A 24,772-nucleotide genomic window follows, 5' to 3' on the forward strand; every position below is an offset into this window, starting at 1 on the left:
CTAAAAAATATGAAAGTGGAAGAAAATAGGTGGAGATCCAACAGGGTTGTCCAACCTTTTGGTGTCTCTGGGCCGCTGTGGAAGACAAAGAGTTGTCTTGGGCCGCACAATGAATACACTAAACACTAACTCACACTGATGAGCAACAACAACAACAACAACAAAAACTGTTTAAAGAAATTTACAATTTTGTATTGGTTCTCATTCATAGTTATCTTGGGCCCCATGTGGCCAGGAGGCCACAGGTTGCATACCCCTGGTAGGATATTGTTTTAATTTTTTTAACTATTCAAATGAAAGCTGAATGTCTCAGTGAAATGAATTGCTGAAAATCCATCTGAAAATTGGTAGGTCCTGAAGTCTAGTGTGAAAAATAAGTAGAACTCTAGAGATAAGTAATACTTAAAAAGGAAGTTGGTTAACGGGATGAAGAGTTTTTGCCCAGGATGTTCCAGGGGCTTCCCACTGTTCCTGAGTGTAGCCTCCACTGACTAAAGTCAGGTGAAGCAGTGGCAGAGTAAAAAGGAAAGCATTCCGTGGCAGCAGCCCCCGTAGACTTTGGGGGCTATGTTTTCGGCATGTGAGTAGGACAAGATAGGCTGCCACAAGAGTGTGAACCTAGTTATCAGAGTTGGTATGGTGGCAAGCTTTCTAGAGCAGTGGGTCTCACAAAGCTCTTTGGATCTGGGCCACTTGGAAGTGTGTTAGAAATACAGACCCTCAGCCCTGCTGCAGACCCCTGGTTAGGAGAATGAGGGTCGGGCCAGGAATCTGGGTCTCAACAAGCCTCTGCAGGGACTTCTAAAACTTGAAAACTGCTACCCCAAAAAATGAATAAGGAGGAAGAATTAAACAGTCTGAACATAACAGAATTTCAAATTTAAAAATTGTCTACTTCCTGACTTATCTGGCAAAACTTTTTCCTTATGTACAAACTTCCTCCATATATATGTATTTTTTAAGTGACTGTAAGAATACAATACTTAAAAAGTACTCCTGTGATATGTAAATTATATTTGTTACTTTTTTATTTAATTGTATTTTACATTAGCTTGGTGATCTTAAAAAGTTCCTGTAGACACAGGATTTAAAATGCCTTTCTAGCACATAGGATTCACTTCTTCATCGTTCAGAATTTGTTCCCCTTCCAGTAGACAGATGGCAGAGCACAAGCAAGTAAGGACAGGTTCTCCCTAGGACAGAAAGCAAATCAAAGCACTGTTTCCAGAGTTTCCCTTCCAGAGGAGTTTCTGAGCTGCTCCTGCTAGGAACGTTTTCAGTGCATAGATAGACATTCCTCAGTGGAGGAGGAGAGCAGAGAAGGAAGCTGCAGTCAAGTTAGAGAATCTGAGAGTGTGAGCACCTGATGAGAGCATGCTACTGTTAAATTTTCAGTGACTTTAGATAGGATGAGCACCGGTTGTTTGCTTTGGATTGAAGCTTCTGGGAAACTTTAGTGTATGACCTGGAATTTTGCCCCTTGGCAAAATTTTATTATATGAATCTGAAATGGCATTCTACTGCTTTGTAAAGAAAAAAAACAAGCCAATTCCTTAAAAATTAAATAAAGAACACTTAAAAACATTTTCATAAAAAGCTAAGTAAGAGTTGAAAGAAAATGAAAAAGGTTTTTTTGATATATAACTGATGAAGATTAGTATCCAGAATATAAAAGAGCATCAGTTTTTTTTAAAAAGGTAAACAACAATTAAAAAATGGGCAACAGATTCTTCACAGAATAAGGAACACCATTAACCAATGAAGGAACATATAAAAAGATGCTCAGCTTTATAATTCAGCAAAATGCAAATTAGAACAACAGTGAAATAAAATTTCACATTCACCAGAAAGGCCAAAAGAGAAAAAAACTGTTAATACCATCAGTTACAAAGGATGAACAACCTGAATTGTCAGGTACTGAATCTTCTAAGACTGTAAGTAGGTATAACCACTTTGGAAATAGTTTGACATTACCTAGTAAAGTAGAGTATAAGTATACCCTTTGAGTAATTTTGAGAAACTCTTGCATGTGTATATCAGGAAATAAGTAATTTTTTTATAGCGGAAAAATAGAGGGGAGGAAAACTACAAAAACCTCAAATGTTCATGTATACTATGAGTACTATACTAACTGAATACTATATAGAAACGAAAATGAAAGAAGTATACCTTTAGGCATCAACTCAAAATAAGTGAAAAAAGCAAGTCACAGAAGGATACATACTATATGAACCCATGTATATAAACTGCAAAAAAAGAGAAAAGGGTAAAACTAAAACGGTTAAGGATATGTACACTTAAGGCAAAACTGTAGAGGAAAGCCAGAGAGTAAGTAATTCAAAATTCAGTACGATGGTTGATACTTTGGGGTATGGAAATGCCACTGGCAAAGGGAATATGAGGGAACTAGCAATGTTCTCTTTCTGAAGAAGGGCAGTACATGCATAGGCATTAGTTTTATTTTTTAAGGGAATCCAACCAAAAGGTCACTGGTTGGATTCCCAGTCAGGGCGCATGCCTGGATTGCAGGCCAGGTCCCCGGTGGGGGGTGTACGAGAAGCGACCAGTCAGTGTATTTCTCCACATTGCTGTCTCTCTCCTCTGCATCGCCCTCCCTTCCCCTCTCTCTAAACATAGATAAATAAAATCATTTTAAAATAAAAGTTTCTTTAAATTTTTTTAAATGCCCGTTTCAAGAAATGTTTTTTCCCCAGTGGCAAGATGCTGCTCCTCCCATGGTGAGTGCATTAGTATCCCTGCTATATTAATATTGAGTCAGAAATAATGTTCTTCGAGTAAAACAACTAGTTGTACCTTAAACATATTGTGCTTAAGCAAAGTATTTTGGGAGCATTCATTTGAATGCTATTGATGGGAAAAAATGTATTTTAACACAAACTATAACTTCTTTCCCCCAAAACTCAGTTATCAGAAAAATCTAAATTCTGTCAAGTAGACATTTTTATAGCTTTTCATTTTATTCTCCCCCTTCCTCTTTTTTTCCAGTTTATTTTTGTTGCTAACGAAAGACAAAAGATGAAGGCAATGAATGATCTATAGAAAAGGGTGGTGTGTTATACATGGTCAGAGAATATAAGACCTGTGGAAATTAAACTTCACTTAAACTAATAATAGGCCTAAGTAGGTAGGGGTGGTATTTAAAATGTTTTTGTTTCTTCTCTCCATAGATTTAAGAAAAAGGAGAAATCATTTCTGACTTGATTGAATAGTAATAGCCAAGTGACACTGGAAACAATGGCATTACCATTCCGGAAGGACTTAGAAAAGTACAAGGACCTGGATGAAGATGAGCTCCTTGAGAACCTCTCAGAAACAGAACTGAAACAGCTGGAAACTGTTCTGGATGATCTTGACCCTGAGGTAGGTGCTACTAATGAAGAAAAACAAAATAATTTTTTTTTAAAAATATTTTATTTATTTATCTTTAGAGGGGAAGGGAAGGAGAGAGGAAGGAAACATCAATGTATGGTTGCTTCTCGTGCATCCCCTGCAGAGAACTGGCCCCTGCTGGAAACTGGCCTGCAACCCAAGCATGTGCCCTGACTGGGAATTGAACCGCGATAGGCTGGTTCGCAGGCCCGCGCTCAATCCACTGAGCTACACCAGCCAGGGCACAAAATAATTTTTTAAACCCTTTGAAACTAAGTAGCTGCCTTTGATCAGTTAGCTTTTCTGAGATTTTTCATCAGCATCTCTTTATTCAAATTAACTTTTTGCCTCCTCTCTAGTTCCCCACTTCTAATTCCACATCTTTGACATGACTGTTCCAAACTGCTTTCTGTAACACCCTTATTTTCAAACTTCTGAAATTTTCTGTACTGTAAGAAATAGTTTCTCTCTGGGCAGGGAGGAAAGCTTTTGGTAAAATGCAGCTGAGGATTAGTTCTTTGATGTATTCCAACTTTTGTGCCTCTTCAGAGTTTATCTGTTCCAGATGGCTACAGTGCAGCGTCTCTGGAAGGTTCTTTGTGACTTTGAATCTAGTAGGTACCTTTCTGAAAGATGTTGATCAAACAGTAATTTTCTAGTTGTTGGTAGACTAGCTCTAAGTAGACTCTCAGGATTACTGCAATCCATGTGAGCAGGCTTAAAAATATGTATGTTTTGATTTGCAAAGTGGATATTGTTTGTCTTATAAATTACGCAGGCTAAGGTAGAGACCCTTGACCCTTGAAGTGTTGTTCCTTGGTCTGCATTGGGGGAGAGGTGAGGCAGTGAGGAGAGAACTAGAACATTGTGGCTGCGTCACCTGAAGGTAATAGTTAGTAGGCTTCTTTTCTTTACCGAGTTTCTTTGTGCCAAGGCATTGTAGTGCCTTTTAGGATTGAAGTAGAGTTTGTTTTATAAAAATGTTCTTGTTACTACCACGTTTGTTTCTTGCTGGGATGTTTTTGAGTATTTATTGAGAATACAGTTGTATTCTCAGCACTACTTTAGCACTTGGGTAAGGTATCAGTACCACAGATCTAATTCCTCAACCATAATTGGTATTATAAAGAAAAGTTTCCAGTACCTGTAAATCGGGGGGAATACTTAGAATAAAAGTGCTGTTTTGATAATGTGTCAGCATTATCTTCTACATGCAGTTCAACCTGTTAGATCTATTTGGAGCAAATGGTTGAAACAAAAGAGTTCGTCTAGTCCAGGGTTTCTCAACCTTAGCACTATTGACATTTGGGACGGGATAATTCTTATTGTGGGGGCTGCCCAGTACATTGTAGGATGTCTGGCAGCGTCCCTGGCCTCTATCCACCTCTACAAGCAATAGCATACCCCATCTGTTTTAAAATGCACCTGGGATTTTGTTTTAATCGGGTATGTAGTAAGATGATAGGGAGACAACTGCCTTGCAAGAAGAGTTTATTATAATAGAATAACAATAAAAAATATTTTTAAAAAAGAATTGCTTTATAAAGTAAAACAATTTTTCAAAATAAAATACTTTAAGTATTGTTTGTTTTAAAAATCCGAGTTTATTACTTACAATTGCCAATAGCAAGAGCCACAAGAACCATGTGGTTCAGGGCCACATGGGGTAGCACCCAGGTTGGTCAGGAGCTGGGAATGAGCATGGCTGTGAACCTTTGTTGTGGTTTATAGGAGAAGTAGTGGTGGGTAGGGAGGGCAGGTAGGTAGAGTTTGAGCAAGTTTAGGACTAGGTGGTTTGAATAAATGCAGTGGGCTCTGGGCTACAAGAGTGGTCTCTAGTTGTTCAGTACCTGGCCGTGGGTGATTTGGGGCAGGGAAATACTGGTTTGGTTGGTGTATGGGAGGTAGAGGGGGTGCTGGGGGCATGGGCTCTGGGTTGGCTGGTTTTCACATGAAAGGCATGCTACTCTTAGGAATTAGCCAGCTCAGGAGGGTGCAGGCTTTTCAGGGTTAGCAAGACCCCCAAGATGTCACAGCATTATAAAATAAAAAACATTGTGTTTTGACAACCAAAAATGTTTCCAGACATTGCCGATTGTCCCTTGGGGGACAAAACCACCACTGATGGGGAAACATTGATCTAGAACTTGCCCTCTGTGTACAGATGGAGAACAAGTTAAGGGACTTGCCTCAGTTATTACAATTAGCAAAAGAACTGAGACTAGGTTCATTACTGCCTGATTGATCCCTAGCGGAGTCTAGTGGTCTGTCTGTTAAACCAAGTGAGACCCCTTTAACTCACATTCTGTGCTGTATGTCTAAAAGCTGATTGTTTAGATTTTCTTTTTTTTTTAAAGATTTTATTTATTTATCTTTAGAGGGGAAGGGAAGGAGAGAGGGAGAGAAATATCAGTGTATGGTTGCCTCTCTTGCGTCCCCCGCCAGGAACCGGGAACTGCCCTGCAACCCAGGCATGTGCCCTTGACTGGGAATCGAACAGCGATTGTGTGGTTCGCAGGCCTGTGCTCAATCCACTGAGCTATACCAGCCAGGGCTGATTGTTTAGATTTTCTTATTTGCAAATACATGGCCCGCTTTTTGTATGGGAAGATTTGAGTTTTAATCTCTGCATATATTTTGTAAATTCCCCAACCCTACTTGCAACTCCCCCAACTTCAAATACTGTTAGTTGAAACTAGAACAGTGATATTTACTGACAGCTGCTTGTTGGGTGAAGTGTTTGGAAAGAGTGCCATTAGGACCAGGTAAGAAGAGGGCAGAGGCGGTAGCAATTCCTTCAACCAGAGAAACACCACTGTAACTTACAAAATCTCAGAAGGTAGATAAGAGCAGAAAGAATAGGTTAGGTATGGTGCCTTGTTACATTTTGGAAGGCTATGTAATGTTTAGTAGCAGTCATGTTAATAATATTCTTATCTTTTTTAAAAAGAAATTATGATCCATTAACTTAAGGTGTACTTCTAATAAAGCTTTTCATGGGTTTTAAGCATCAAAAGCCAATTAGCTATCATTTATTTTGTGGTCTAAGATTGAATTAAGGAGCCAGGAGCCACATATCGATTAAAACTCGTAAGTTTCACATGGAGTTAAGCGGGTGGGTGGAATAAAGCTATTCTTTATTACTAGCACCATAAAATGGCAATATGTACATGCATGCCTTTTTGATGGCTAAAAGAAATAACATTTATTAATTTGTCTTAATGAGCAATTTTCTTTAAAAGTATTCTCAACTGTTTATTCAATAAGTATCTGGGTAGGAGGGATGTGGCCTGTAGATATTCAGTACTGCTTGAGGCTCAGGGGTACGAGTGAGCAAAACAAATGTGGTTTTTATCCTCAGGATGCAGGCTGTAGGAGTGGAGGGAGTTAGTCATTAATCAAATAATCATGCCATATTGATGTAAGAGCATGTAATGGGAAGTTAGGAAAATCTTCCTTTGAGGGGGATGGAGCTACAGTCTGAAAAATGAGTAACAAATAAGGATGGACAGGGCATTCTGGGGAAGACCTTGTGGTAGAAGAAGTATATGGCACATGTGTGGGGGGGGAAACAAGATCTAGTGTGGCTGGGTCAGAGAGGGTGTGGGATAAGGTTAGGATAACCTTGTGGGGTGGCAGGGAGGGGTGAAGAGTATCCAGAACTGATTCTGGGAAACCAGTGGGAGGCCAATGTGATCATGCCTCCCAGCTTGGATCGTAGTTTAGACCAAAGTAACAGTATTGGAAATGGAGAAAATGAAATAGACTCGTGAGATTTTTTAGGAAGTAAAAGTGGATAGCACTTCATGGTTGGTTGGAAATTGATTCCTCCTGTGTAGCTCATCTGGATATCCAAGTCTGCAAGTAGAAATCTTGTCTTTCTTTCGTATGTTCCCAAAGACAGTTTTGTGGTACAGAAACAACTTGGTGTGAGGTTGGGAACAGACTTCCTTTGTTTTCCATCTTTGTAGGTGGGCTTTCTGTGTAATGCATGCCATTCCATGAGGAGAACACAAAGGTGAATTGTATGAAAACTGTGATAGACCTCAGCAAATGGCCAAAGTTAGAGTGCTGTATTTTCTAGTTATAAAATGCATATTTGTTATTATCATTATCCATATAAGATCACCCTTCATAACAGCCATAAGATGCAGCCCCACTGCCAATATTGAGAGGTGTTGCAAAACGGGGTTGGCTCTTTGGTGCGACTTTTGGCTTTCTCCCGTTTTCAAAGCAAAGGAATACTCCAGGAGTAGTGAGACAAGGCAAGGTCACCTCTTTGACTTCTGACAAGCAGAAGGATGGAGCTCACATTGTCTAGTCACCATTTACTATTCCTGGGTTAGGGAAAAATTCGAGTAGAGAATACAGGAGACAACTTGAATCCATCATCTCACCCTCTTCCATGCTCGGTCACTGCTTGCACTCAGACTGTAGCCATGGGGAAGCCTGAGGACATGACTCTTGCTGTGAGTATCTCCAGTTGCCTTGTGCGAAGTAGATGCTGCAAATACGTCCTAGTGGTGATATACATGCACATACATACACACAGAGTTGAACCTTTGGTGTTGTGTTTAGTCTCCTGTACCCTGCTATGTGGTATACGTGTTTTTACCATAAGGAAGTCTTCACCCTGAAATAAAAGTCATTGTTAAGGAGGACTATGATATGTATAGTCATTTAATACCCTTTTATTACAGTTATTAAGCATTAAAAATTACTTTTTATTACTGCCTGAGGACATTTTAAAAGGGTGTTCTGTTAGAAGAATATTATCTAAAGAAATGTATTTGTACCTATTTCAATAATAATATAGGTGAATACTACCTAAGGGAAAAAAAGAACTTGGGAACACTTTCATATTGCAGCCATAAATCCTGTAGTGAAGTGTTTAATGCCTCCATCACATTCTAATCTATAATTCTTTCTTATTTGAGTAATGTATGTAAGCGTATAGCATTGACATTCTTGGTGGTCATAATGGTTGGATCATTCTCTTTGGCAGAATGCCCTTCTGCCCGCAGGGTTCCGGCAGAAGAACCAGACCTCGAAGCCTGCTACGGGGCCATTTGATAGAGAGCACCTGCTGTCGTATCTCGAGAAGGAGGCGCTGGAGTATAAGGACCGGGAAGACTACGTGCCCTACACTGGAGAAAAAAAAGGTAAATATGGAATTTTGAAATCATTATTTACTAGCACTTGATTTTTTTCTTTTTTTTATATAGGTCTGGAGAAAATAGTATTTTTAGAGGTATATCATTGATAACTTTAAAGAATGATGGTGTTGACTTAAATTGCTAGGTAATTTGGGCATTTTATTTACATTTTTCATCAACTTGGCTAGTAAGTTCCTTCCTAATTATTTGTTAGGTTTTATTACACAGTGATTTTACATATAACACTCTTTAGTTCTCCATTGTGACAGTTACTGAAAGTGTACTGAGGTAAAATTTTTAAATCCATAGTAAATCATAGAATGGAAATGATATCAAAGTGCTGCTCTCTTCTAATTCCTATCTTTACAGTGGAATGCCATAAAATAATTCGGGCCCTCTTTTCAAAGACCTTTTGTAAAGGATGTTCTGTAGCCTTCCTTGGTAATTTATAGTTGTAATTGTCAGTACTTTGTAATCATTACTTTCAGAAAACTTTTCTAGTCCAAGTCTTCCCGTTGCAGATTTTGACTTTAGGTAGTTTCAGTGGAGCCTGAGTACTGCTCTGTTTTGAAAAGTAACACTTAACATGACACGGGTTAAGTTTTTCAGCTTTCAGCACTGGTTGGCCTGAGAAGCCAGATTCTGCTTGCACTCTTATCCAGGGTACCGCGCATAGGCGCTGGTGGGTGGTGCGAGCAGTCGTAGAGCTGAAGGTCAGCTCTCTTGGGCACTGTTTTCACATCTGCCTCCTTAGTGGTCTGGGCAGGAAGCATGATTAGAACACAGTGCTTTCTCATAGTGAGGCCTTAGCTTTGTATTTGCGAAGGAGGCTCTTCTCACAAATTTGGCCACGATTCTGTCATATGGCTTCTCCTTAGCTGTAAGGGCAGCTGAAAATTTTATTTTAGCATTCCAGCCTCTGTAGGAGAGGAAGACTAGTAATCAGCTTTTGAGTAGATATTCACAAGGTCTACATCAGTCCTTTTAAAAATTATTATCCCTAATCCCTCTGCTCTTTCGGTATACCACCCTCCCCATTTCTAGTTGAGAATCACTCCCTTAGCTACTTGGCATTAGTCATGGTTCTCCAGAGAAACAAAACCAAAAGGGTGTGTGTGTAAGTATAAGTGTAAAGTGAGAGAGGGAGAGTTATTTTTAAGAAATTGGCTTATGTGATTGTGGAGGCTTAGTAAGTCTAACATCTGTAAGGGCAGGCCAGTAGGCTGGAGACCTAGGGAAGAGTAGCAGTTTGAGTCCAGAGACTGTCTGCCGGCAGAATTCCTTCTTGCTCAGAGTAGATGAGTCTTTGTTCTATTAAGGCCTTTAGCTGATTGGATGAGGCTCACCACATTATAGCTTTACTTGAAGTTCAATGACTTCAGTGTTAATCTCATCCATTAACACCTTTATAGAAACAAATAATATTTTACCATATCTGGACACCACGCTCAGCCACATTAGCACATAAGATTAATCATCTGTTACAGGTGCTAATGTCATGTTTGTTCCTCACGTGTTTGGGGCCAGAAAAAGATTTGAAAATCAGTGCTTAGTTTTGAAGTGTGGAGAAACCATGCAAAAACATGAGTTCTTTTGTATTTGTCATAGAAAAGGCTGCTGGCTATATTTTCATCTGCACAGCCATACCTATAACACTATAATTTTAATTCTGTTTATAGAGAACATAATTTTATGATAATAAATATTGATTACTTTTTACTACCATGTGTGTTTCAGATGAACTCTGTGGTTATACTTAGGAAGAAAATGGAGAAAATATTCAGAGGGAGAGATATGAGAAAACAGGGGGAGATGTGACAAAAAGAGATTGTGGGGAAAAATATGGAATTTGAGGACAAGAAGGGAAAATAAGATATGTGAAAGAATTGCATTTGTCCTAAGCTGACCCAGGAAGCTTCCCAGTGTGCTCTTGTCTCATACCCCCATTACCTAGGAAAGGATCTTGGAGGATTAGAGGAGGTAGAGAATTGTAGAAAATAAGAAAATGCCAGAGTTGAGAAATTACAGAGGTGAGGAATGTGGGTGACAGTAAGGATAGCCTTAACTATAGAGTGACTGTTTTTGTTTCCTTCTTTCTCACTTCAGGTTTTAGCCATCTAAAACCTGAAAGAGATAAATGGAAGTATTTGAAATAAAAAGCAAGTAGTTTTGCATTCACAATCAGGTTTATATATATATACACTCACATTCATTATTTTTACTGCTACTTACAGCTACACTTGTTTGTTAAATACTATTTATGGGCAACTTGATGTGGCCATTAAGACTGGGGCATTTTTAAAATAATGAACATTTTATTGAAGTATAATATGTTAAGGAATATGCACATTCATGAGTTTGGTAGTGAACACACCCATATAATCTCAAGGCATTATCAGCATCTCTAAAAGATCCCTTTATGGGGAGAATGTGGGGGGAGGGGTATGCAGGGTAGAGGGGAATGAAGGTGGGGAAACGGGACAACTGTAATGGCATAATTAATAAAATATATTTAAAGAAAAGAAAAAGATCCCTTTATGCTTACTCCAGTCTCTTTTTTTCTTCTTATCAAAGGTATAACCACTATTACAGCTTCTAATACGATAGATCAATTATGCCTGGTTTGAAATTTGTGTAAATAAAATCGTACATTCAGGGTATCATCCTTGCCTACTTTATAAAGTTTTTTTGAGAACCAAATTTGTTAAAAGGTACAGTGAAATAACATTAAAAAATTTTTACAGTGTAATCATTGTAAAAGATCATATGGTGATGTCATAGCCAAATAAGAGATTTCCATTCTGTCTAGAGGAGTTGTACAGAACCAGAGAGATGAGTTTTGAGTTTCAGCAGTGCATCTGATCAAAACAAGTACTACCACCCCAGACTGGGTGGCGTTAAGACTTGTGAAAGGCCATGTTACAGTGCTGTAGACCTGCTGAAGAAGGAAATAAGGAATGTGAAAATTACATTTGTCCTAAGCTGACCCAGGAAGCTTCCCAGTGTGCTCTCATTTTATAACCCCACTGTCAGCGTCAGATTCGTCTTCAACGTTGGGAACTTTGGTTGTAGAACTCTCCTTTGAAATATAGCTAAAAGCCAGCTCTAATCTTCTCAAATTCACTCTGGGCACTCATCTTTAAGTTAGTCAGTCTTGGTTATCATTAGTCATTAATAGGCCTTCCTTTCCTTGGGCCTTATTGCCAAGGGCTTGATTACATTCTAGAAGATCCTTAGAGTAATTCATCTATATGTTATTAGCAAATATCCCAATCAAGCTAAATGTGAATTCCCTCCTTAGTTCCAAAAATCCAGACAATTATTTTTTTAAAGATGCCTCTCCATGACCCTTTACCCTGAACACCTAGGTTGAGTCCCAAGTTTTTACTTAATAGCTTATTTCACAGGAGATAGACTTGCCAATTGAGAATGCCTTCTCAGGTAGTAGAGGTTCTTCATTCCTCATAAAACAGTTGGCAAGCCTGCCTCTCTTAAGAAAACAAGCATTTTATTGTTTTGGTATACTTGGCTAGTTAGAATTCGTAAAAATATGCCATCAGTCTCTTAACTTATTTTTCATATTAAGATGACTGCTTTCAGAGTTTCCGTATTTGATGGCTGTATTGGCTTTCTGTGTCAGGGAATGTTACAGTGATGTCACTCAATTCCTTGAATTTTTTCCAAGTTATGTGCCAGAATCACATAAGGATCCTGTAAGTTACTTTTAAAAGTCAATCAGATGACTACTCAATGTTTTTTAAAGAAAAAAATTGGAAAAACACTAAAAGGAGTAGTTATCTGATTAGTAAAGTCAACTTTCTCATATTTTGAGACCAATTAAATGACAATTGATTGTATTTGTTATTCTTTCATCTTAAGGTACACCCTCTTTCTGGAGCTAAAATGACATAGAACTGGTATAACAAAGGGAATCCCCATAAAACCGAAAATTGGATAGGTCAGGGTTTTTCATTTTGACCACAGACAAAAGCTATATTCTGTATTTTTGCCATGTATAGTGTGTACTTTTTGCCCAAATTTTTGAGGGAAAAATAAGGATATACATTATACATCGATATTACTAATTCCGTATCTATATAAATGTTTTTAATTCTTTTATTTATGCTTATGCATTAAAAGTGTAACTCCAGAAAGTAATGATATCTGTATGCAAAATATGGATAATACAATAATGGAATAGAATCATCTGTTTTGTTTCTAAATATAAATAAATAAAAATTGAATTAAACATTTAAAATGAAAGATTTTTTTCCTGAAAATTTGGTCCACAAATGTGGGGTGCGCTTTAAACATGGCAAAATATAGTACTTGCACTGAAGTTTGTCCTTCTACATCATCTGGAAATGTTTTTAAAAGACCTGATATGCTAACAAGGGCACTTGAGTGCTGTTACATATAGATAAATTAGTAGTTTCATTTTATGATTTGTGAAATAATTGTTTATAATTGTGTATTTTAGAAAATTGAAAGTGAATGTCAACTTCTAAGGAGGAGAGATTAATCTTAAGTGAAGTTCAAGGCATTATATCTTCAGTGCATTTGGGGGAATAGTTTGTCCTGTACCAGTAAATGTTCTCTGCTTTTAATAGTGTAGTTTTACTGACAGAAATAAAAAAGCATTAGGAAACTAGTAAGGCAGAGTTTTAAGGGTAATTTTTAAATGCATTTTTTACAGTAGAATTTATAATATACATCTGTTCATCTAACAAGTCTAACAAGTCTAACAAGCTCAGGATATTCAAGTAATCTTGGCAAAGTTCAAAGGAAATGTCTTTTCTATAAGACTGTTATATTCAAAGAAACCAAAAGGATGAGAAAATTAAAACTAACATCATTTAATATATGTTGCTTCTACTTGAAAATATAATATTAAAATGTTGGGAAGCTTTTCACCTCTTTCTCCTCAAAATTTTACACACTTGGTAACTGAAGCAGTGAGCGAGGCAAGGGTGAAGGGGAGTATGCATCCAGGTCTTTTCTCATTCCCAAGAATGGTGAAAGTGCACACAGTGCTGACTCTATAGCAGATTATTATTTCCCATCATATTTTTGTATATCTTGAGTATTCTGTCTCCGGGATGGATAAGGCATAAGAGACTTGCCATGGTTTTGACACTTGAAGAAATAATTTGCCCCTAGTCTTGCTTTGCTTTGCTTTGCTTTGCTTTGCTTTGCCAGGAGTCCTCCTGCCCATTTCTGCCCCCCCGCCCCCGCCCCATATTGTCCTCCCATTTCTAACAGCACACTTTACCCTTAGACTAAGACTTGTTTCCTGGGCGTCCCTAAGGTCATGGATAGACTGTGCTGCATCTCCTACAGAACACCTGCAGGTGCACCACCTGATTCCATTTGCGCTTCTTTGACTCACCCAGGTTGGCCTCCTCCCTTCTTTTCATAGCACAAGTGCCCTCCCTGTTGGCCTGTGGGGTAGAGCCTCCTAAGCTTTCCATTGTTTTCCTTTCCCCTCCCTAAGAAAGGAATGCCCTTGGGTTTCCTTCTCACGAATCTCATATGCTCCATCCTGCTTACTAAAGGTGAATTGAACCCGATTGCCTTCAACTAAGGATTTCCCATATACTTTTCAAGTTATTTATTTACAGTTATCTTACCTTCCCAGAAAAAATTACTGTAGTCACTCTTTTCTAAAAGAGACTTTCCTTACCTTGCTGAGTACATGATTTCTTTGGGGGAAAGTCAGGCCTGATCCCGTAGTGAACCAGAAACGTAGCAGTTGTCACCTTTCCAAATCAACAGGATTATGTGACTGCCAGTGGGCAGTTGTTTTCCACTAGGTTCAGGATAAAGACTGGCTCTTATTTTGTACTCACAGTTAATGAGTTCTAAATGTCCCCTTAAATACCTCTAAAAGTTGGTCTTCCCAGGCACTGGAGCTAATACTTGAAATGGGCTGGTTAAATGAGTCATGCAGATGCTGGCATTTCTTTTCAGACTGTTCATTGCATCTTTGAATGATTCACTCCTTAATCTTTAGGGATAAGAAGTTAGCCAGATGGGTTTTTCATCACTCATGTTACCGTATTTTGCCTTGTGTAATATACACTTTTTTTCCCAAATGTTTGAGAAAAAAATAAGGATGCACATTATACATAGGTGTAATGAATACCATGAGTATAATAATCCCATATATATGTGCACAAAAACATGGGTGGGCATTATACACAGCAAAATATGGTAAGACCTTGTTTTATGGGACGCTTTCCCTGGATAACCATACTCACTCTGGGTATTCTTTTCCCTCCAACATGTCTGTATGTAATTCCTGTACCATAGAATATGACCTTTAATTGTTCCAGAATCATACACTATGGGGCTCTGTTATTAGGAATTTTTTTTAATTTTTTAAAAGATTTTATTTATTTATCTTTAGAGAGGAAGGGAAGGAGAGAGGAGAGAAATATCAATGTATGGTTGCCTCTCATGAGTCCCCTGCTGGGAACTGGCCTGCAACCCAGGCATGTGCCCTGACTGGGAATCAAACCGTCATCCTTTGGTTCGCAGGCCCGCGCTCAATCCACTGAGCCACACCAGCCAGGGCAGGATTTTTTTTTAATTTTTAACTGAGGGTTGTTGTGTCCTCTGGATGAATTGCCCATTTTGTTATTATAATATGACCTTCCCTGTCCTTGGTAATACTCTCTACTCTGAAATCTGCATTGTCTCATTAATATATTAACTAACCTTGCTTTCTTTTGATCAGTGTTAGCATAGTATTGCATATCTTCTCTGTCTCATCAGTTCCTTGTTCCTTTTCCTTTTATTATATATATCATGTCTCTACTTAACTTTTTGAATACATGAAATATAATAACTTTTAATACCCCACTTGCTAATTTTATCATCTGTCATTGCTAAGCCCGTTTTGATAGATTGATTTTTTTTCTTGTGGATCGAATTTTCCTGCCTCTTTGCATGCTGATAAATTTTATTGGATACTACACATGAATTTTAACTTGTTGGATGCTGAGTATTTTGGTTTTCCTGTGCATATTCTTGAGCAGCATTGTGGGAAACAGTTTGGTGATCCTTTGGAGTCTTGCTTATAAGATTTCCTAGGCAAGACTGGAGCAGTATTCATTCTGGGGGTCATGTTTTTTCTGATGCTGAGGCAAGACCCCTCTGAGTTTTCAATCCAGTGTCCTGTCAGTTATGGGGTTTTCCAGTTTGGTTCTATTCCCAGCCTTTCGTGAGCCCAGGCACTATTATCACTAATATTTGCTTTTCTTTTCTTTTTTTTTTTTCTTCCCTGATCAGTACTCTGCCGAATACTGAGAGGTAGCCCTCAGCAGATCTGCACAGCTCATGCTCTGTGTAACTCTTCCCTGTCTGGTACTCTGCCCTGCCAATGCTGGCTTCCTCGGTCTTTCTGGAACCCGGTTCTGTCTCTCAGTTAAGAGCTCTGCCTGTGTTCCTGTCCCTGGGCCGCAGTAAGCTGGGCAATGATAGGGCTCACTTTATTTCTCATCTCTCGGGGATCACTGTCCTTGGTTGCCTGATGATCAGTGTCTTAATAATGTTCACATATGTTGTCCATTTGGGGGGTAAGCCCTAATACTGCATATCAGCCAGAAGAAGTCTCTAGAATCATTTACTATTGATAGTCTATCCCCAACTAGATTATAGATCCCCAGAGGAAAGGATCTCTTATTTTACTCCTTATGGTGTTTTTCTAGCTCACCGTCTAGTGTACACAAACTCTTCAGGCATTTGTGGAATATTTACTGATAATCATATTGCAGTATTGAGCAGGCGTCGTATGTGTCATTGGGCCAACCAATGCCTTTCCAGGATCTGCCCCCTCATCCTTTAGTTTAGTTAATTTGAGGCTTGTGTGCTTCTTGTCAAAAGGTATATCCCAAGGGTTACTGTGGCTGTTATAGTTTCGTACTTGCCTTTAATCTTCCCTGGAACAAGGTAGCTTATAAATATGAAAACTTTAAAATTAGGGCCTTTGACCTCTGTAAGAGTGAAATAACGAAGTGCCATCTCTGTTTTTAGTTTTTATACTTTATGTACTCAGCAAGGTTAGGAGCTATGACTTAAGATATTCTTAACATTGTGATAGCTGTAAGTTGAAATCAGAGCAAAAGTGGTAAGAACTAGTGAAGAAAAGTCTTGGCAATAAGATTAGCACAGTTCGTAATATCTCTTACTGATTTTGGAACAATGATTAGGATCTTGGCAAGATACTCCTTTCCCCCTCCCCTCTTGGCACAGACATGGGTTTGGATAAAAGCCATACATTTAAGTTATTATATGAATTCTTATCTCGGTTCCTTCTGTTTCCTTAGCTGCCATTTTATAGTTACAGAAACATTACTGAACCATTTTAACATTTTTAGCAACCAAGAGTCATAGCCCTGTCTTTGTTTGTCTTGTTTCCTTGGTGGGGCGGAATATATCATTCATGTTTGTCAGAGATTTTTTCTGATCTAGTCACTGTTTATTTTCATATTTTGCTTCAATGTAAAGAACCATAATATCAGTTTAAAAAAATCTACACCCTGCCTGGTGTGGCTCAGTGGATTAAGTGCTGGCCTGCAAGCTGAAAGGTCATGGGTTTGGTTCCTGTTTGGGGTGCATGCGTGACTTGCAGGCCAGTATTTATCTCCCTTTCTTTCTCCCTCCCTTCCCCTCTCTCTGAAAATAAATAAATAAAATCTTTAAAAATTTTCCAGTGTTAGACTTTGCTATCTTAAATAAGGAAATTAAAGTCATTTAAATAGTATTCTGTCTGCTGAAGAATAAAAGTGTTTTCTCAGACACTGTTATTTTCAAATAAATACAAATATAATAGTTATAAGTTAGGGGATTTGACCATATTTTAAGGAGAGGAAAAGTAAAATTAGATCAATACAGGATAACTCACCTTAACCTTTTTAAAAAATATTTTATTTATTTTAGTTTTTAGAGAGAGAAAGGGAGAGACAGAGAGAGAGAAACATCAGTGTGTGGTTGCCTCCCACCCCACTGGGGACCTGGCCCACAACCCAGGCATGTGTGCTAGACTGGGAATCAAACTAGTGACCCTTTGATTCACAGGCCGGCACTCAACCACCAAGCTGCACCAGCCAGGGCTCATCCTAATCTTTTTCAGAGCTATTATACAAGTGAGTGCTTAACAACCTGAGTAGGTAAGAATCAGAACCATAAAAGAGGTTTTTCAAGAATATCCATGCCTCACCAACCCTCACTCCCTGCATTTAAGGACTTCTATTATAGATACTTCATAGTGTCTGATTTTCAGTCCTCCTAGGTTGCTAGTTTGTTTTGCAACTACCTCCCCCCCCTCACACACACACACACACACACACACACACACACGTGTACATACACGCAAGAAGTTCTAGGGGAAATAAGAATAAAGAATTAATATGTGACTATTATGTTTACTATATACCAGTTCCCTTATATATGTCAAATCATTTTATCACAGTGAAATTGAGATTTCTGTAAATAATAATCCATAATTTGAAGAAACACATCAGAGGCAACATGATCTTAATAAAATGGAATACTAATAAGTGTGTTAATAGATGGTTTTGGACAAAAACAGTATCAGGTTTGTGCATTTTCCTACCCTCTGCAGACACACAGGTACGCTGTATGTATACCTCCACGTCCAATAAGAAGCCCAGCATATCACGCATCCTGCAAGGCCCTGAGACCAGAAATCAAATTAACCATTAGAAAGGAGATCAATTCATCAAAGTTTCATAGAAATTAAGATTTTTAACTTATATCTAATTAATATAAGACTGATTTAAATGAACACATGTTTAGAAAGGTATTTTCTATTAGGTGGATTCAACCCAACAGTTCGCTAACTGTGTCTTTCTCAGGAAACTGCTGATTTTGACCAAGAAACACAAATGTGCTGTCTGGCTGAATGTTGTCTCAGAGAATTATCTTTTTATTTTCTCTTTGCATTGTAGGGGTCCAAACACAAATTTACTGAAGATGACCCAAACAAATCTATGTTTAATACATTGGCTCTATGGTGCTGTTTTCTTTTTTTTTTTTAACATTGTTATTAAAATGCAATCCACATCATAAAATTTATCCCTTTAAAGTGTACAGTTCAGTGGTATTTCGTACATCTTTAGAGTTATGCACCTATCATCAGTCTTCAATTCAGAACATGTTTTTCATCCCAAAAAGAAACCCCGTACCCATTAGCAGTTAACCTCCACTCCTCGCTCTAATCTCTAGTTGTAAGAAATCAGTAATCTCCTTTTTGTCTCTGTAAATTCGCCTACTCTAGACATTTCACATAAATGGAATCATGTAGTAGGTATTTATGATTGGCTTCTTTCACTTGGCATGTTTGGAGTTTCACCCATGTTATAGCATGTATCAATGCTTCATACCTTTTTATGGAGGAATAATATTTAATTGTATGGATGTACCACATATTCTTTCGTCAGTGACGGACATTTAGATTGTTAATTCATTTTAACTATTATGAATAATGCTGCTATGAACATTTGTGTACAAGTTGTTGTGTAGACACGTTTTTATTTCTTGGGTATATATGTACAATTCCTTTGCCTATTTTAAAATTGGATTGTCTTTTTATTACTTCATTGCATCAATCAGTCAGTACTTACTATCAATAAACATTTTTTATATATTCTAGATATGAGGTACATGATTTGAAAATTTTTTCTCCCATTTTGTAGGTTGTTTCTTCACTTTTTCTTTAAGATTTATTTATTTGTTTGTTTGCTTGTTTGTTTTTAGGCAGAGGGGAAGGGAGGGAGAAAAAGAGGGAGAGAAACATCAATGTGTGGTTGCTTTCACATGCCCCCTACTGGGGACCTGGCCCACAACTCAGGCATGTGCCCCGACTGGGAATCGGACCGGCAACCCTTTGGTTCATAGGCCAGCGCTCAGTCCACTGAGCCACACCATCCAGGGTGTTTCTTCACTCTTGTGATGGTAACATTTGTTCCACAAAAGTTTTTAATTTCTGTATAGTCTAGTTTATCTACTATTTCTTTTGTTGCTTGTGCTTTTGTTGTTACATCTGAAAAACTATTACCTAACTCAAGGTTATGGAGATTTACTCTTACATTATTTTCTAAAAGAGTTACAGTTTACACTTTTAAATTTAGGTCTGTGATCAATTTTGAATTAAAGTTTTGTATGGTGTGAGATACAGGGATCCAACTTCATTGTTTTGCATGTAGCTAACCAGTTGTTCCAGCACCATTTGTTGAAAAGACAGTTCTTTCTCGGTTGTATTGTATTGGTACCCTTGTAGAAATTCAGTAGACCATAAATATAACAGTTTGTTTCTGAGCTCTCAATTCTTTTTCATCGATCTAAATGTCTTTCCTTTTGCACCATATGCTGTCTTGATTACAGAAGCTTTATTAAGTTTTGGAATTGGGAAGTGTAAGTTCTTCAGCTTTGTTGTTGTTGTTGTTGTTGTTGTTGTTGTTTCCAAGATGATTTGGCCATTCTGGGTACCCTGGATTTCCACATGAATTATTCATCGTCTTCTCACTTTGTGCAGACAGTCAGCTAAGACATGTGAAGGGTTTGTTCAATTCTGTCAGTCAATTTGAAGGGAGCCCCTTAGAGTTTGTGTTCTTAGTACTGAACTTAAGTTTTACCTATTTTATCCTTTCTTACAAAAGTAATCATCTTTATTTTTAATTTTTATAATTAGATTTTATATGTACACATTAAAAGATTATTCTTATACATATTAGTGGTAAACTAACCTGAAGAAATATGAAGTTATTACTTTTTTGTGTTGTTACAAGTACAGTATTGTGTGCAGGCTATCTACTTCCGCAACACAAGTCTCTGTGCAGAGAAAATACCGTAAAGAGGAAGGCCAGGAGAGCCCTTTAGGAGCTGTATTAAAAAGAGAGAGCGAAATTCTGTGTCACAGAACAGTTTTCATAAGCGCTTAGAAATTTTGTTTTGATGTTTTTTTCTGATGAGATTTATTTTGTAAGTATTAGCAAAAGTTTATGTATGAGGAAAAATTAGATATGAGTAACTCCATGGAATGTGGATGAGGATTACAAAAATAAATATTTTAGATTTTTGTAATGCTTTATATTCCATTGGCCCCTATAATAAGACATAGGCAGGTATTCGATAGCCTGTGTGGTTTTGTGTTTAGTAAGCAAATGATATGATCCAGTGGTACTTGACCTTTGCTGCTGTGCATGAGAGCCCCAGAGCACTGTGAAAGTCCAGACATCCCTTACAGCACACCAGACCCTTACAGCACACCAGACCCTTACAGCACATCAGAACTCTTTGAGTTCCCTGGGTGAATCTACTGTGCAGCCACCACTAGAACCACTGCCGTAGATGTCCAAAGATGCACAAGAGATTGCATGCAGGAAAATGTATTTAACCTGAAATGGCAATTTAAGGTATGCCATCTGAGTTATTTGCTACTAATAAAATCAACCACTGTGAAAAGTGCTTTGGAATTATCAGGGTGTGATGATTTGAATTTGCCTCCGTGAACCAATAATAAAAATTATTCAATAATCACCAGAACTCTAAAATTTTGCACTGAGAAGATAATTTCTGCATACCATCATGTACATAGGCATTTGTTTGAGGGGGAAAGTCCACTGCTAAAGAGTTTTGAGTTCAAGCCCTTACTGGTATGGCTCAGTGGATTGGACATCATTCTATAAACCAAAAGGTCACTAGTTCAATTCTCAGTCAAGGTTGTGGGCCAGGTCCCTGGTTAAGGGCATGTGAAAGGCAACCAATGGAGGCTTCCTTCCCTCTCTTTCTCCCTCCCTTCCCTCTCTCTAAAACTTAAAAAAAAAAAAAAAAGTAAAGTTTGAAAGCCACAATTTATTGGAAGAAGCATAAGTGAAGAGTTTGGGAATTTGTGTTCTAGTGTTCACGCTGCTGTGTAACTTTGAACTTTAAATTATACCTTATAAAAGTAGTAGTGGAACTAGAAGTGATTACCAAATTATTTACTCAACAAGTTGGATTGATTGCCTACTGTGTGCTCCGGTGATAGCTGCACAACTCTTGAGAACATTGAAAAGCTCCCCAAAACAGAAGACAGACAAAATACAGAATGTGTAAGTGTAGCTATAGGGAAATGTTCAGGGAATTAAGGGAGCACAGAACTGCACTCCATCAGGTTCAATATTGAGACAAATGTATGCATTCATAGGTCCCTTCTTCCCTACTAGCAGAATTCATCTCTGAAATACACTGAAAATGCCAGATGCTTTCCTAGCCATCCTTACAGCTGGGGCTTGGTTGTGTGACCCAGACCTGGTTCATAACATTAGGGGAGAAACCTGCCAGTTTTCTTTATAGAGCTGACAGTTAAGAAAGTGCCCTTCCTTCTTTCTTTTCTTCCTTCCTCCCTTCCTCCCTCCCTTCCCTCCTTCCTCCCTTCCTTCCTCCCTTCCTTCCTCCCTTCCTTCCTCCCTCCCTTCCTTCCTCCCTTCCTTCCTCCCTTCCCTCCTTCCTCCCTTCCTTCCTCCCTTCCTTCCTCCCTCCCTTCCTTCCTCCCTTCCTTCCTCCCTCCTCCCTCCTTCCTCCCTTCCTTCCTCCCTCCCTCCCTCCTTCCTTCCTTCCTTCCTTCCTCCCTTCCCTCCTTCCCTCCTCCCTTCCTCCCTTCCTTCCTCCCTCCCTTCCTTCCTCCCTCCCTCCTTCCCTCTCTGTCCTGACCTTGTTGCAGGAAGACCTGCATTCAGCAGGTCCTTACTTACCATAACAAAGTTTATCTTGAGACTGATGGGCTAAGATTAACAAAGGCCTCATAGCCAAAAAATGAACAGAGCCTGGATCTTTGATGTCAACATTAAGCTGAACAACCACATACATGGAGACTTATTAAATGAGATAAAAATACTTACAGTTTAAACCCTTGCTTCTTTAATAGTGGTCTGTGGATTAACAATATCAGTGTCATGTGGGAGATTGATTAGAGCTGCTGAATTGCAGCACTTGTGGGGACAACTTTGCCCTCAAGTCCCCCGTTTGCCACGGATGAAAGGAAACACAACAAGACATGATCTGGGGAGGAGCGGTGGCCAGTTTCTCAGAGGAAAAAGGCCAGGAGCCCCTTTTTCCAGGGGCTTTTATTGGGTTGTAATACACAGGAATACAGGGCGGCAAGGATCAAACAGTAGATAACACTTCAAAGGAATCTGAGGGCTTAGTCTGAGTCAGTGTCTGTCAGGAAAGGGGGTTTGCAGAAACTTTGGGAGACATACTCATTTCCTGCTCAGACTCAACATATGAATGTAAGCACTTCTGGCAAAGCAGATTTCACGGGGTTTTTAGGAATTCTTTCTTATGCCAGATTTCCCTCGGGATACGGGGATGGATACCACTCTAGCATGGCAAGGAGCTACACCGCCCCCCCCATCAGATTTTCAGGCTTAAGTGAATTAGAGCCAGAAAGCACCTCTCCCCGAGGACATGGGGACTCGGGCTATGTCACATAGCCTGGGGGGAGAGGCAGGAGACAAGGGTTTATTGTTCCCTCCTTGTTTCAGCCCCCCGAGTCCTTCCATGATGGCCTCCCAAGTGATCAAGTCTGGCTTAGGTTGCCCCTCTCTCTGTGAGGAGTCTTACCTATCATTGACTTCTGACCATGCTTTGGGGGCAAGGGGAGGAAACTGAGGCAACGTTCGCTACCAGAGACAAGCCTTTGTCTTTTGTGGCTCACATTCCAGAGGTTGCTCGCTCATCCTTAGTCATTGGGGGGGGGGGTAGTTACAATTCCTGAAACCAGGCAGAGTGGTCCCCAACAAGCACTCACATCATACCTGCCTTAATAAGATCCCTAAGTGAATGAGATGCACATTAAAGCTTGAGAATCACCAGCTTAAACACTTTAAATTGAGTATTCTGTTATGTGTATTTAGAAACATCCTAGATGAAAGAAGGTGAAGGGATTAGTCAAAAAACATATATGCATGACGCATAAACACAAGACAACAGTGTGGTGATGGCCAGAGAGAAGGGGGTGGGAGCTGCATGGAGGTGGAAAAGGGTGGAAGAATAGCGACATCTATAATAGTCTCAACAATAAAAATAAAGTTTTTGAAAAGTCCTTATTAATAGGAATACATTATGGATTGACCAAATGCCATTTTTTAAATAAGAATATCCTTGATTTTGATTCTATCCCAGACTTTTGATTCTACATCAGAAAGATGTAGAAAGTAGCAAAAGACTTGTTAGTCTCACTTTAACAACAAAAACAAGCAGTTTACTCTCTGTAATCGTGTTTGTTTAAAATTGAAAAAACCTATCAGAGAACTTAGATTTGCAAGGACACAAATCTGAATGATTCCAGAGAGTGACAAGCCCTTCATAAGAGGTATGAAGAGATGAGGAATTTGGGCAGAGACTATATCTTAAAAGAACCAGATAGAAATGCTAAAAATACAAAATACAGTATCAGAAATTAAGATATTTTAGATGGGTTCAACAAAAAATAACTGACCAGCCTTGACCAGATTCCTGGGAGCAGTTTGTATTGTTTGTATCGTGGAATGGTTCCTTGTTTACACTGATACCTTAAACAAGAAGTACGCAGCTCACCGCACTAATTATGAGCCCACAAACATCCCTTTTGGTGGAGCACTGCGTAGATTCATCAGGCCACATATTCTCACCCGTTTCCCTGGTAGGTGCCTGATAGAGAACAAAATGCCTGGCATTTTCGTGAATCCATACATAGGCCTTTCCATACTGTTTAGTTACAGTCGTCACCCGTCCTGGGAGAGAAACTGGAGGCAACCTAGGTAAGGACGGAGTCCCTCCTGTGTGAGGACCTCGTGTGTGTTCAGCTTGTGCTGCAGCTGTATCATCATTATTTACCACTCCCTTAATATTTTTAACCTTGCATTGAACATGTAGTAATAAAATACTGATTTTCATATAATAAATACTCTCGGTTTCTAGAGTAACTAGCTTCTTAATAGGTAACGTTGTTGGTGTCCATCAAGCCATAAGAACAGTGATGGAAAGTTTCAGACAGCCACTCAGGACATGCAGAAAGTTCTTTGCAGTTAGAATCTGAATTTCTGGAATACTTGCTTCTGCCATCCCCCAAGGGACTGGGACAATTTGCTGCTTAAGAATAAGAAAGTGAAATTTCTTTTAATCTTTTTTAAGTTTTATAGATTTTTATGTTTATTCCTTTACTTATTATCTTTTGA

General features: G+C 38.8%; 1 protein-coding gene across 1 annotated transcript in view; it reads left to right on the forward strand.

The window, feature by feature from the left end:
* The window catches only part of TMOD3 (tropomodulin 3), a 65,402-nt gene that overhangs the window by 20,416 nt on the left and 20,214 nt on the right, over positions 1 to 24,772 (forward strand). The window contains exons 2-3 of the mRNA XM_037054642.1: positions 3,189 to 3,381; positions 8,396 to 8,552. Of these exons, the coding sequence (XP_036910537.1) occupies positions 3,256 to 3,381; positions 8,396 to 8,552 (283 nt within the window). The 5' untranslated portion in view covers positions 3,189 to 3,255. The remainder of the gene's footprint in view (positions 1 to 3,188; positions 3,382 to 8,395; positions 8,553 to 24,772) is intronic.

This window comes from Sturnira hondurensis, unplaced genomic scaffold, assembly GCF_014824575.4.
Source record: "Sturnira hondurensis isolate 20B ecotype Veracruz unplaced genomic scaffold, ASM1482457v3 Scaffold0008196, whole genome shotgun sequence".
NCBI classification, from domain to species: Eukaryota; Metazoa; Chordata; class Mammalia; order Chiroptera; family Phyllostomidae; genus Sturnira; species Sturnira hondurensis.